The sequence below is a fragment of the Mustela lutreola genome, chromosome 14, assembly GCF_030435805.1.
Source record: "Mustela lutreola isolate mMusLut2 chromosome 14, mMusLut2.pri, whole genome shotgun sequence".
Lineage (NCBI taxonomy): Eukaryota > Metazoa > Chordata > Mammalia > Carnivora > Mustelidae > Mustela > Mustela lutreola.
The window spans coordinates 70,475,022-70,485,911 of NC_081303.1; the positions used below are offsets into that span (position 1 = coordinate 70,475,022).

Genomic DNA, 10,890 nt, shown 5'->3' on the forward strand with positions numbered 1-10,890 from the left:
GACCTGCTCCTTCCCCTGCCACCGTATGCCCAGAGGTGACGGAACAACCAGATCCAGCCAAGCTCCAGCAACTTTTATTTTCGTGGGTAAAGAGGTGCCGCCAGCATGGCCAGGAGGAGGGGGGGATCAGCTGTTAGGTTCTGAGCCCAGGGCCCGGGCTGCTGCCTGGCGTCCGCTCTCTATACAGTCATTGACAGCAACCCCCTCATAGGAGGCTCCAGCCAGAGTCAGGGGCAGCCTCTGAGAAGCCAGGAACTGGGTCGCTGCCTCTGGAAGGAGAAGATGACGGGACTGTTAGCACCGGGGGTCTGATTTCCTTGCCCTCCTCAGCACAGCCGCTTTCCCAACTCACCCAGTTTTTGCCAGTGGCCTAGTGTATACTGGGGGATGCAGTTCTGGGGAGAGAAGAGAGGATACAGGGACATTTTTGTTGCTGATGGCCAAGCTTGAGGAGATAGCAACAGATACACCGTCCCTGCCTTCAGTGGGAGCTGAGCGGCACTTCCTCGCTTACCTTGTGCAGGTGGACCAAGCAGTGACTCGGGGGCTCCTTCAGTCCTAACTGGGCGGCAGCTGCCTGCTGTGCCTGCTGCTGGAACAGCTCCTGAGATAAGACGGAGCCCCTGGCTTCCAGCGTCTGTAACCAGGACCCTCCCAGCATCACCTAGGGAGAGAATGTGGCACTGACCAGCCTGGCCTTACCTACTGGGCCCAGGGGAGCCCTCTGGAAACTCCTGCTAAGCAAATCTGCCACTGCTCACAGTCACTCGGAGGCCTGGGGGGCTCCCATCCTGCTCAGGAAAAGCAATGGAGTCATACACGATTCCCAGGACGCCTGGGTCTTCGGAGGATGGCACCAAATGTCCAAATCCCTGGAGGAAGGAAGAGACCCGGTCAGGAAGGAAGGTGCCCAGTGGCCCCACACGGCGGCTCTCGCTGGTCTGTGCCACGCGTACCTGCACAGGTAGACGAGCTCCTCGGTACTGGAGGTTCACCACAGCCACGGACACGGCAGTGATGGCACGCAGGGCACAGGCCAGAGGTGCGGCCTGGGCAGGGAGCAGCCCGCTGAGCACTAGGGGAGAGCAGCCAGAGGCCTGTTTCAGGAGGCGCGCCCGGTGGGCTCACCGACGCTCCCTGCGATCAGACGCTCACAGAGACGACCACGTCAGGCACGGCGTGGTCCTGGTGGCCCAGGAAGCTACACTTAGCCACATTCTGGCTGGGGACAGGGGCGACCCCATTACCTGAAGCCGGAACAGCGCTAATCACGTGGTCTGCCTCCAGACTGCCATCCCCTAGGGACACCTGACAGGATGAAAAACGTGTGTGAGACACAGACATAATGGGAATTTTTTCTCAGATTCCCAGGCACCAAACTGGCAGGAGAGACTAAGTGCGCTCCAGGATGAAGTCAGCCCAGAGCCCGCACTGCTGTCACTCTAGGCAGTGGGCCACACAGAAGCCAGTGTGGCCCCTGAGATGTGCAGGGGAGCTGGGCTGTCCCTTCCCCTGTCTAAGCCGCTCTCCAACAGCACTCCTCCCCAGGCTTGGATCAAACAGGTCTTGGAGAAATGCCCACTAATAAGGCCTAAGACCCTAGGATAGCCCATGTTCATACAGGATCTAAGGCAAAAAAACGAGCAAGTCCTAACAACCCTGGCCATTTAGGCAAAGATGGAGACTTAAACACACACATTACACACCGGGGGGCTCTCCTACCTTCCAGCGCCCTTCTGCCTGGAGGCTGAGCCCACAGACAGGCTGGCCTTTGAGAACAGTGACGCCCCTACTAGTCAGGTGGGTGTAAAGGGCCTGGGGCAACGTCTCCAGCCCTCCCCGCAGTGACCACTGGCTCCAGCGCTCTGCTCGAGCCTGGCGAATGAGTGCCGAGTCTGGCTGGGGGCTCCGCCCTGCAGAGCAGGAGGGAAAGAAGGATCATTAAAACAGCATCCCTGGCCTCCAGTCCCTTACTCCGGTGGTCCTTAATATCGTCACCCCTTGAACCAACCCCCACTCACCTGCCCCCAGCAGCAGCCCCAGTAAAACGGAACGATGGGTTTGCTCAGCTTGGAAGAGACTGGGAAAGCAGGACCTGATGCTGAGCTCCCGGCTGTTGCCTGCAAACACTCCTCGGCAGAGACTGTCCATGGCTAGAGACGCCACCTTGAGGACGAGACTGGGATTGAGAGGCCAAGGAAGAGAAGCCACAGAGAGGACCTCCCACTGCCCCTGCAAAGTAGGGACTGGAGGTGGGACAGGACTGGGGGCGAGGAAGGGAGCAGTCCCACTATAACGGAAAAACAGGAGGGAAGTGGAGGCATTCACTCTCAGCGCTAAGTTCTGGGGACTACTGGGTGTGAAGAGAAGGAGAGAATATTCCCAAATGACACAGAAAGGTCCGTAGGTGGAAGGTCTGAGTAGGGGGCTCTGCTGCTGTTTAGCAGGAGAGGGATTTGGGGGCCTCTGGTCCGTGTTACCTCGGGTCCAAGGCGGCGCTGGGCAAAACTGTGCACAGTCTCATCAGGGTCTTTGCCCCTGGGCGTGGTCAACTCCTTCAGCCCAGCCCAAAACAGAGGTTTGGAGAAGGGAGGTGAAGGGCGGAAGAGCCCCCTGCACTGAGGAAGGCACAGTCATTTCCGTTCGTGTGGCTCCTCTTGCTGGGAGGGCTGACAGACTGGGAGGTGGGGAAGTGGAAGGGGTGAGAGGATGCGGCCAAGGTCGAGGGGCAGCAAGGAGGTGACAGCGTTACCTGAGGCCAGAGGGCAGCGCATGCAGGGCACCACCTACATACAGGAACCTGTTCTGGGCAGCTGGGTGGTCTCCCCGGACAGGCAACACTTCTGAGTCCAAGCCAAGCTCAGAAATCTGCTCTCCATACACCCTCAGGAAGAGGAGAAACTAAGGAAGGGACTGGCCCACCAGCACTTCCTCCCAAGTCTGTCCTCTGGTGACGGCCCCTCTGCAAGCCCTCCTGGGCATTCCATCGTCCTCTCACCAGGAGCAGGGTCCGGGCTCCCACGGCTCCCGCGGGCCGAATTCCTCGAGGTCCAAGTTCAAAGACAGCATCACCTGGCCCTCGGACCGAGCGGATCCAGCCTCCCAGACGCTCGCTGCCCTCCACCAGGACCACCTGGGGACGGGAGGGGGGAGACACGCCGCAAGGCCTATAGCCGCGGGGTGAAGGGTACGCAAGGGAAGACGTGGCGCCCTCCCTTCAGCCGGAAACGGGAAAAGAGTAGTAAAGGGGGTCCCTCTGGAGCGATGGGGCACTCACCTTGGGGGGACAGGGGGCCCGGCTCAGGTGGTAACTGGCGGCCAAGCCGCTGATGCCACCGCCTAGCACGACCACGGTCCGGCCCATTGGGAAGCCTAGGGGAGAGCGGCGATCGGACAGGTTGACCGGGGGGCACTCTGCTCTGCAGAAAACCCCCGCGCAGGTCCCACGTTCCACCCCTGCCACTCACCGCCTCGGGGGCAGCTACGGCGGAGCCGGCGGACGAGAAGGGGCCACTGAGGTCCCGCCCAGGGCCCAGGACTCACCCACGAGAGGCAGAGGCAACCGGAGAAAGAGGCCTCCGGGGCCTCGGCAGGCGCTCGCCGGGGAGGCGGATAAGGGCACCGCCCACGCTATCTGCGGGCGCAGGGCTCGGGGTGCCACGGGGCCCCCCCCCCCCCCGGCCCGCGGGTCGGAGGCCGCCGCTCCGCCAGCCCCCTTCGGACCCTCGGACTTGGCGTCCGCTCCGCCCCGCGGTCCCCGAGATCCCCCGCCTCCGGATTGGTGGTCCCCAGGAGTCCCCGGATCGCGCCAGCCAATGAAAGCACAGAGCTGGCGGCGGCTCCTCCCACCCCGCGGAGGCCGGGAGCCAAGCTTAACTGCTTCGGCGCCAGCCGGGGGAAGGCTCCCGGCCAGCCTCTGCCCGCCCCCAGGGCTGCGGCGGCGCGGGCTGGAGCCGGGTCCGCGGGCCCCGCCGCCGGCTTCCCAGGCCCGGGGAGGGTGACGGCCCTGGGGGAGGCCCCGCGAGCGCGGGGTGCAGGGAGAGCAGATAGAGTCCTGGGGCTGCTCCGTGGGGAGGCGGCGCCGTAAACAGCTCCTTGATGTTAGCAACAGCCCGGGCCTACGGGAGCCGGGGCCGCCCGGCAACGTGCCGCGTGTTTGTCAACAGGGGTCCTCGGTGCCTCGCCCTCCGGGGACAGCCCCCTTCCAGGCAGAACCCGGCGCCCCAGTGCTCGCACCGGCTTCCCCGCAGCTTCGCCAGGCCCGGCTTCGCCTTCCCTCTTCCCCCCACCCCTCCCCGACACAGACCTTCGCTGCTCCGGCAAACGTCGGCGCCCGCGCGTCCGGGTCCGGCACGCCCCCCACATCCCCCCGGCGCCGGGGGCGCCCCCAACTGGGCCCAGTTCCGTATCCACCCCCTAAGCACAAATACAGAAAAGGACATCATTTTTTCTTAATAAATTTATTCACAAAAAGTGAGATTGTGGAGGGGCTGGGGGCTGTACACGGGCAGGGGCCTGGGAGCTCTGTACACGGGGCTGGGAGACAAGGGAGCCTCCAGGTGGAAGGGTACTTTTTAATAAAAAAAATAATGGGCGCTACAACCACCGCCTCCCCCCTCCCCGGTTAAAAAGACACAAAAATAGACGTCTCTGAGGTAAATGGGGAGCCTGGAGCTTAAGGGTGTTGAACGGGTTTCACAGGTGCCAGGGCTTCGGGGGTGGGGGGGGTGTCACAGGCACCGGGGTGGCTCCTGCATCAGTTGGTAGAACAGAACGTAGCCCTCACTGGACGCCACCTGGTTTTCACTGACAGGGGAGACGCTGGGGAGAAGGCAGACGGGGTGGGGGTTGGGATCACTGCCGTGGACCCCCTCTTACCCGTGGATCCCCACCTCCCCGGCAGATCATCCCCCCAGCATCTGGGCCCCCAGGCATTCTGCTGTCCCAGGGCTGCTGCAGATTAGGGCAAAGTGTGCGAGCTGCAGTGGGAAGGGGGCGGGGATGGCGTGGGAGGCTATTCTCACCGAGAGTCATTGTAGACATGCCAACCAGTCTGGCACCGACACAGAGCTGTGTAGTGGCCGTAGTGGACGCTGCCCGAGTGGTTGCAGAGGGCATACAGCTGATAGACAGGGCTTCCTGGGGGTTTGGAGGCCAAAGAATTGCAGAATTGCACCGTGCTAGGGCCCAGGCCCCCACCCCCTCCCCTTCAGGGGAGCTCTTCAGGTCCCTCCCTTCCAGACTCACCAGCTTTGTCACTGGCAAAGTCCCCCAGGCTCAGTCGCTGCAGCGGGAAATCCACACCTACTGAACTTTTCTTGATGGAGCCTCGGGAGGCAGAAAATCGATTAAGATCTAAGCCCTAGTTAAGGAGCATTTGGGAGGCAGAGGGCCTCTGAAGAGGCCTGAGGTCTTGAATCCTGTCCACTCCCCTCTGGGAACACACCCCGGGTGTGGTAGGAAAAAGGTCAACTCCCAAATGGAACATGTGGGATGGGGGTACAGATAGGAGAAAGAAGAATTTGAGGATTAGGATACGGAGCACAAGGATTCGGGGGAATCTTTGTACTGTCAACTTTTTGGTACTTCGTGTTTTCTGCCGACATCGGTCACACACCTGAAGAAATGTCAAATAATGTCACGTTAATCTGCTCCTTTCCTCGACTGGCTTTTCTGACTCCCTGACTCACGTACAAATTCACTGACCTCCCCGTGACTCCTGTATCCTCTGGGCTACTCCCCTCGGCCTGAGGAGTATTAGGACATACCTGAGACTCCAACACAAGCCCAGACCTATAAATACGATTCCCTATACCAAAGCATCCTGTGACCCCTTCCATCCTTAGCCCCTCCGCCCCCCCGCCCCCGCAAGGTCTCCCACCCTTACTGCGCCCCTTGTGAAACCCCACATACTGGAGCATTCTCTGACTCTAGCTCTTCTTCCTTGGTGAAAAGGCTGAAACAATCCCGCAGAGACACCTTGCCCCCGGCAAATCCTTTCTGAGGCAGGGAAACGGGAATGAAAGGTCAGTATGTTCTGAATTTCCGTCTCCAACTCTTCTCAATCAATCCAGGCTAAGGTTCTACTTCGGAGACCCACCGGGCTCCCTCCCACGCTCTGGGGGTGGGTAGGGAAGGGTCCCAGAACCCATGTCCCATCCACCCCTGGAATCCTCTGGAATCCCACCTTGGGGATGGGCAGGGACAGGTCACAAAAAACCTCGAAGGTCGTGGAGCGATACCCACAGGCCTGGCACTTGAGACAACTTTTCAACTGGCCCACAAACAGGTCTAGACAAGTGAAGAGGCGGGAGAAACAGTCACTGTGAGGTGCCCGAGATGCTTCCTTGGGTTCCCATCTCTTCCCAGCCCTCAGCCCAACCCTTCCTTTCCCAGCGCTGGCTCTCCTAACAAACCCCTCACCCCGTCCACACTTCCAACATCTAGCCTGTCCCCACGCCCCTGAGGTGTCAATTCTTCTCCCAAGCCCACGACCTCCCACACTGACCGTGCCCGCTCCGTACCCACAATCTTGCTGTCTTCTCTCTCCAGGTAACGCTTCCACATTAGGTTGGCTCGGTCGTCATCACTAGCACAGATTAAGGGACGTGGAGAGCACCCAGTGAGAAAAGGGGATCCCTGGGCACCCCAGGCACCACGGAAATGACCCACACAGTCCTGCACCCCACCCGTACTCTAGCTCCTACTCGACATTTCTGAGAAGTCTCAAAGGAGTGATGCTTCAGAAGACTTTTGGGGGGAATCCAAGGGAAGAGGAAAAGGAAGGAACAAGGAAAGAGCAGCTGACTTCCCTGGGCTTTAAACTCTCTATACTCCTGGCTGTAAAGTTGCTATCCCCTCTCCCTTGGCCCAGGGACATCCATACCCTATCCCCTGACCCCATCTCCCCCCTTCAGCCTCCTTTCCCAGCTACTTCGGCACTGCTTCTCAAACTACTTCCTAAGCTGAGTGTTTCTATGAACCCCAAATCCTCAGGCTTGACGAGCTCAGTTCCCTAAGCGAGGCATGCTGAGGAGCAACTACCGGGAAGAGCGACCTTACCTCAGCTCAGGTTCTTCCAGCAGAGCTCCTCCTCGGCGGGGCTGAGAGGGAGCAGGACTGCTGGCCAGGATGGGGGGAGCCCGGCGGCCCCGCCGGTTGATTTCCAGGTGTAGCCGCTCCATGAGAAGCTTCAGGAACTCTTGGGCATCCTGCTGGCTACAGCCAGAAACAGGGTGTGGGCAACGGACCCCGTCCTCCCCTCCTTCCCCACATCCCCTGTCCAAAGACAGTCTCGTGCTCAGACATTGGTCCCCCTCTCCTGGACGGAGAACATCTGAAGGTCCCGCGCCATGCTGCCAGGGCCCCTGCTTGGCCTGAGCCCCAGACGTGGCCAGAGAGAAACAGCATACCCTCCAGCTCTCCCACCTGTATCCAGAGAAGGAGGGGACGTATTTCTGGAAGACCGCTCGGAATCGAGTAGGATTCACAGCTTCACACGAGTCAGGGTGCCACAGGGCACCGATCACATCCGCAAAGGCTGTTGGGGTGGGTGTGGGGAAACAGAGGTCACTGACTGGAAGAGGCAAGCCCAGGGAGGCTCAGAGGGTAGAAAACAACCTCCCAGGGAAGCGGCACCAGCACAACCAGATACAGCCGCCAGATTTGAGGGTTGGGGTTGCCATGATTGGCAGATGGTCCCGGAGGCTGGAGAGGACTGGAAAGGTGGGAGCAGGAGCAGCTGCCGCACCTTCAGTGAGCTCTTGGGCTCGACCCCCTCCAGGCACCTCTTGCCGGAAGTCCCTTCGCAGACAGAAGTCCCGCAGAGGCCGAGTGCTGCTCAGACACTGTAGCACTGCGTTCAGGAAGCACTGGGGGGGGAGAGGGGGAGGAGGGGAGGAGACCCACTGCCATTATTTCTGCTGACCAGGGACAGGAAGCCTCGAAGAGCTTCAGCTCTCTCCTTCCCCAGGTCAGCGCCACACCCCCCGCACCATTTCACTGACAGACAGGAGGATGGCTCTCACCGTGTTCCCCAGATTTCGGAGGCCAACATGACCGGAGCCCAGAAGCAGCGTGTGATGAGCCTGGAAGGTCAAAGGCGAGTCAGCAGGTTCCCACATATCCCACCCGGCACTTGAACCTTTCAACAGTACGCTGCCCACTGCTTTCCCACCCTCCTGTACCTCACGGGGCTCTTGGCGGCTCCCTACCTCACTGGCCATGAGCAGTAAGCCCATCACAGCTGAGTGTACCACGGACTCGGCCATGGCTGTCCCACCTGTTCCCCACCTACTCCTCTGCCCAGCCAGCCGGCGCTGTAGCTCCTGGGGGAGCTCCCCGAGCACAGGCATGGCCGCCCAGCTGTTCCCCACACCCACCTTGCTTCCCCCAAAGCCCCCTCCCGCCCCCGTGGCCCCTTCCTGAACCCTCTCCTGATGGCTCCAACTGCAATCCACCTAGCTCACTTAGCTCAGAAATGGGCCACCACGCTAACTCAGATGTTCTGAGCCCGCCCCTCTTCAGCTCCAGAGATCAATTAGGCCCAGGCAGCATCCTGGGAGAGAAGGTGAAGCAAGGGAGAGTAAGGGCCTGGGGACCCGGAGAAGAATTCCAAATGGTTGGGTTAATGCCCTGGGGATCGAAATGGCACACCACACTGGGGAGTCGCAGAAAACCCGAAAAAGGTCTTGGAAGCTCGAGGGTACTTAAGTGAGGGAGTGGAGAGTCCAAGCTGCTGTAATGAGGGATTGAGATCGGAACTTGGGGGAAAAGAGGGAAAAGAAAGTCAGGTGATGGCAAGAAAGCTGGAGGCACAGAGGAACATGAGCATGGAAGGCCACGTGTGCTGGCAAGTCCTCACCATTTTGTCATCGGAGTAGAAAGACTCAGAGGGCCGGGCAGATATGACGTGGAAGGAGCCATGGGAAGTAGGGGGCTCCGTCCGTATACTGAGCAAGGTGGGGGGACCAGGAAAGCCCCCGAGGCGGCGGAGAGAGGCGCTACGTCTCAGGGTGGGAGGTTCAGGCCGGAGCGCCAAGCGGCTCAGTGCAGCCCCTAGTTCTCCAGTGCCACGATGCCCTCCCAAGGCAATCCCCATAGGACGCAAGTCCCCACTGCTCACAGACTTGGAACGAGCTAGGTTGGTCCTGGAAGGGAGAGGCAGAGCCACAGTTGGGGGTGGTGAGCCAGGCAGGGGAACTCCATGATCTGCCCGAAGGGGTCCTCTGCGACGAGGGCCTGAGGTCCGTCCCCGTCCCAGCTCCAGTCTCTTGAGCCGTTCCTCAGGGGGACCTGGCCGGGGAGGCAGAGGTCTTAACATGGGGTTCGGCCCAGGGGCTGGGTTTCGGCGCTCCTTGCTTCGGGCCCTCGGGGCAAATGGTAGCTTGGACCCCACTCGGGGCTGGACATTAACAGGTGGCTCTCGGGTCCGGCCCAGGCGGTGCTCAGAGGCCTGGGGCATTGTGGACACCACAGGCTGGACCTGGGAGGAGAAGAGAGGGTCAGCATTTGAGTGTGGAGGGAGGAGGGAACCTACATTACCACACTAGCTTCTGCATGCACTGCAGGCAGGTACCACGTCTACCTACCCCCACTATCTAGCACAGTGTGTGACACAAAGTCGATACTTAGTATCCTTCGAGTAAATGAATGAATGATAGCAGCCCACCGCTTTGATTCTTTCTAAATTCCTCAGGCCCTACCTGCAGAATACAGCTTTACTGAAAAGCCAATATTAGTCTCTATCTCGGCTGTCTTTAAGATCTAAACGCTCATGCCAAGGGCCCCCACGCCTGGCTAATCAAGTGGGATGTGCCCTGGGTCACTTAGACTCTCTGGACAAATGAGGGTGTGGATGTAAGGAAAACAACCCAAAGACAGCATTCCACCCTCAAACCCCTGTCCCTCTGGACTGCAAATGAAGCCGACTAAATGAATGACTTGCGAATCACTCCATCCCCCACCCCTGAGGCTCCAGCGAGGTGTCGGGGCTCAGGGGCAGTGGCGGGGAGGGAGGACGAACGACGCCCCGACCCTAATCTCCGCACCTCTCCCACCACAGCAGGGCTTCAGCCGGGTCCGCCCCCCTCGAGGGCAGAAAGGCCGGGGCCGCTGATTGGCTACGGGGTCCAGCGGCGTATTCCCTGCGGTCCATGGATGCTGTCCCTCCAGCCCAGGTCCCCCAGGCCTGCTGAGCCCCCGGCGCCCTGCCTTTGCGGAGGGCGTCCTCTCGGGTCCGGAACAGTCTTCCCGCGCCCCCCCCCCCCACCCCGCCATAGCGCCCCGGCCCGTACCTGTCCCCCGGTGAGGCGGCGGGGGAGGCCAGCCGGGGCCAAGCCCCAGCTCAGGGCCACCCCCTACTACCCCCGTGCAGCCCCCCCGAGGGCCGGGCTGCAGCTTTAGCCGCAGCTGTTGCCCAGATCTCTCCCGCCGCAGGGGCCGCCGCCATCTTTGTTGGTCCCGCCCGACCACCGGCCACCGGCTTCACCGCCTCTCACAGCGCCTGCGCACCCACACTCGAAATCCACCCACCTGCTTCCACGGCGCTTGCGTGAACCCGCCCCCTTGGCTCTGCCGCCGACACCATGGAAACGCAGCCAACTTTAGGACCGCCGGTCCCCAGATCTGCCCTGAACTGTTTTAAAACCGTCGCTTCAAACTATAGGGATGTAGATCCATCATCGTAGTATGGCCCGCAGGCCTGCAGCACAGATCCTTCCGTGGGAGCAGGGGTGCCAGTGTGGGAAGCTGCACTGCCTGGGTCCAGCTCGCAGACCAGTGGAGTAGGATCCAGCACTCCACGTAGGGACGGGAAGATCCCTGGAGGACGGGAAATGCTGGTTCTGCAAAACCATTCCTCAAGCATCTTGCAGACCAAAGCAGTAGGCA

The 10,890-nt window shown here is 60.7% G+C and overlaps 2 protein-coding genes across 6 annotated transcripts; both read right to left on the minus strand.

Moving 5' to 3' along the window:
• Window positions 1-52: 52 nt before the first annotated feature.
• Window positions 53-3,768, minus strand: PPOX (protoporphyrinogen oxidase). 5 transcript variants are annotated; one of them, XM_059145934.1, is made up of 13 exons: window positions 3,544-3,768; window positions 3,278-3,372; window positions 2,999-3,133; window positions 2,753-2,901; window positions 2,481-2,613; window positions 2,022-2,166; window positions 1,723-1,913; window positions 1,248-1,308; window positions 957-1,075; window positions 762-872; window positions 515-683; window positions 353-395; window positions 53-269 (listed from the first exon to the last, which is right to left on the minus strand). In XM_059145934.1, the coding sequence occupies exons 2-13, from the start codon at window positions 3,362-3,364 to the stop codon at window positions 206-208; spliced, it is 1,407 nt and encodes a 468-aa protein (XP_059001917.1). In that variant the 5' UTR covers window positions 3,365-3,372; window positions 3,544-3,768; the 3' UTR covers window positions 53-205. The 5 variants fall into 5 exon arrangements, with proteins under 5 accessions (XP_059001917.1, XP_059001914.1, XP_059001916.1 ...); XM_059145931.1 differs by having other exon boundaries at window positions 515-664; window positions 3,544-3,766; XM_059145933.1 differs by having other exon boundaries at window positions 515-664; window positions 2,753-2,868; window positions 3,544-3,765.
• Window positions 3,769-4,441: 673 nt separating this feature from the next.
• On the minus strand, window positions 4,442-10,514 carry USP21 (ubiquitin specific peptidase 21). The gene is made up of 13 exons (XM_059146520.1): window positions 10,296-10,514; window positions 8,864-9,484; window positions 8,028-8,087; window positions 7,751-7,871; window positions 7,429-7,540; window positions 7,063-7,218; window positions 6,525-6,589; window positions 6,188-6,291; window positions 5,914-6,000; window positions 5,539-5,617; window positions 5,248-5,355; window positions 5,025-5,139; window positions 4,442-4,821 (listed from the first exon to the last, which is right to left on the minus strand). The coding sequence occupies exons 2-13, from the start codon at window positions 9,461-9,463 to the stop codon at window positions 4,731-4,733; spliced, it is 1,698 nt and encodes a 565-aa protein (XP_059002503.1). The 5' UTR covers window positions 9,464-9,484; window positions 10,296-10,514; the 3' UTR covers window positions 4,442-4,730.
• Between the last annotated feature and the right edge of the window lie 376 nt (window positions 10,515-10,890).

What these genes read in the sequence shown, in the direction of transcription:
- PPOX (XM_059145931.1), bottom strand. Translation starts at nt 3,364, where the DNA reads ATGGGCCGGACCGTGGTCGTGCTAGGCGGTGGCATCAGCGGCTTGGCC. An exon ending in AGCGCCGCCTTGGACCCGAG is followed by an intron (nt 2,167 to 2,480) that starts GTAACACGGACC and finishes CTCGTCCTCAAG; the next exon opens with GTGGCGTCTCTAGCCATGGA. An exon ending in GCTTGGTCCACCTGCACAAG is followed by an intron (nt 396 to 514) that starts GTAAGCGAGGAA and finishes TTCTCTCCCCAG; the next exon opens with AACTGCATCCCCCAGTATAC.
- USP21 (XM_059146520.1), bottom strand. Translation starts at nt 9,463, where the DNA reads ATGCCCCAGGCCTCTGAGCACCGCCTGGGCCGGACCCGAGAGCCACCT. An exon ending in TCTACTCCGATGACAAAATG is followed by an intron (nt 8,088 to 8,863) that starts GTGAGGACTTGC and finishes TTGACCTTCCAG; the next exon opens with GCTCATCACACGCTGCTTCT. An exon ending in AGAAGACAGCAAGATTGTGG is followed by an intron (nt 6,292 to 6,524) that starts GTACGGAGCGGG and finishes TCACTTGTCTAG; the next exon opens with ACCTGTTTGTGGGCCAGTTG.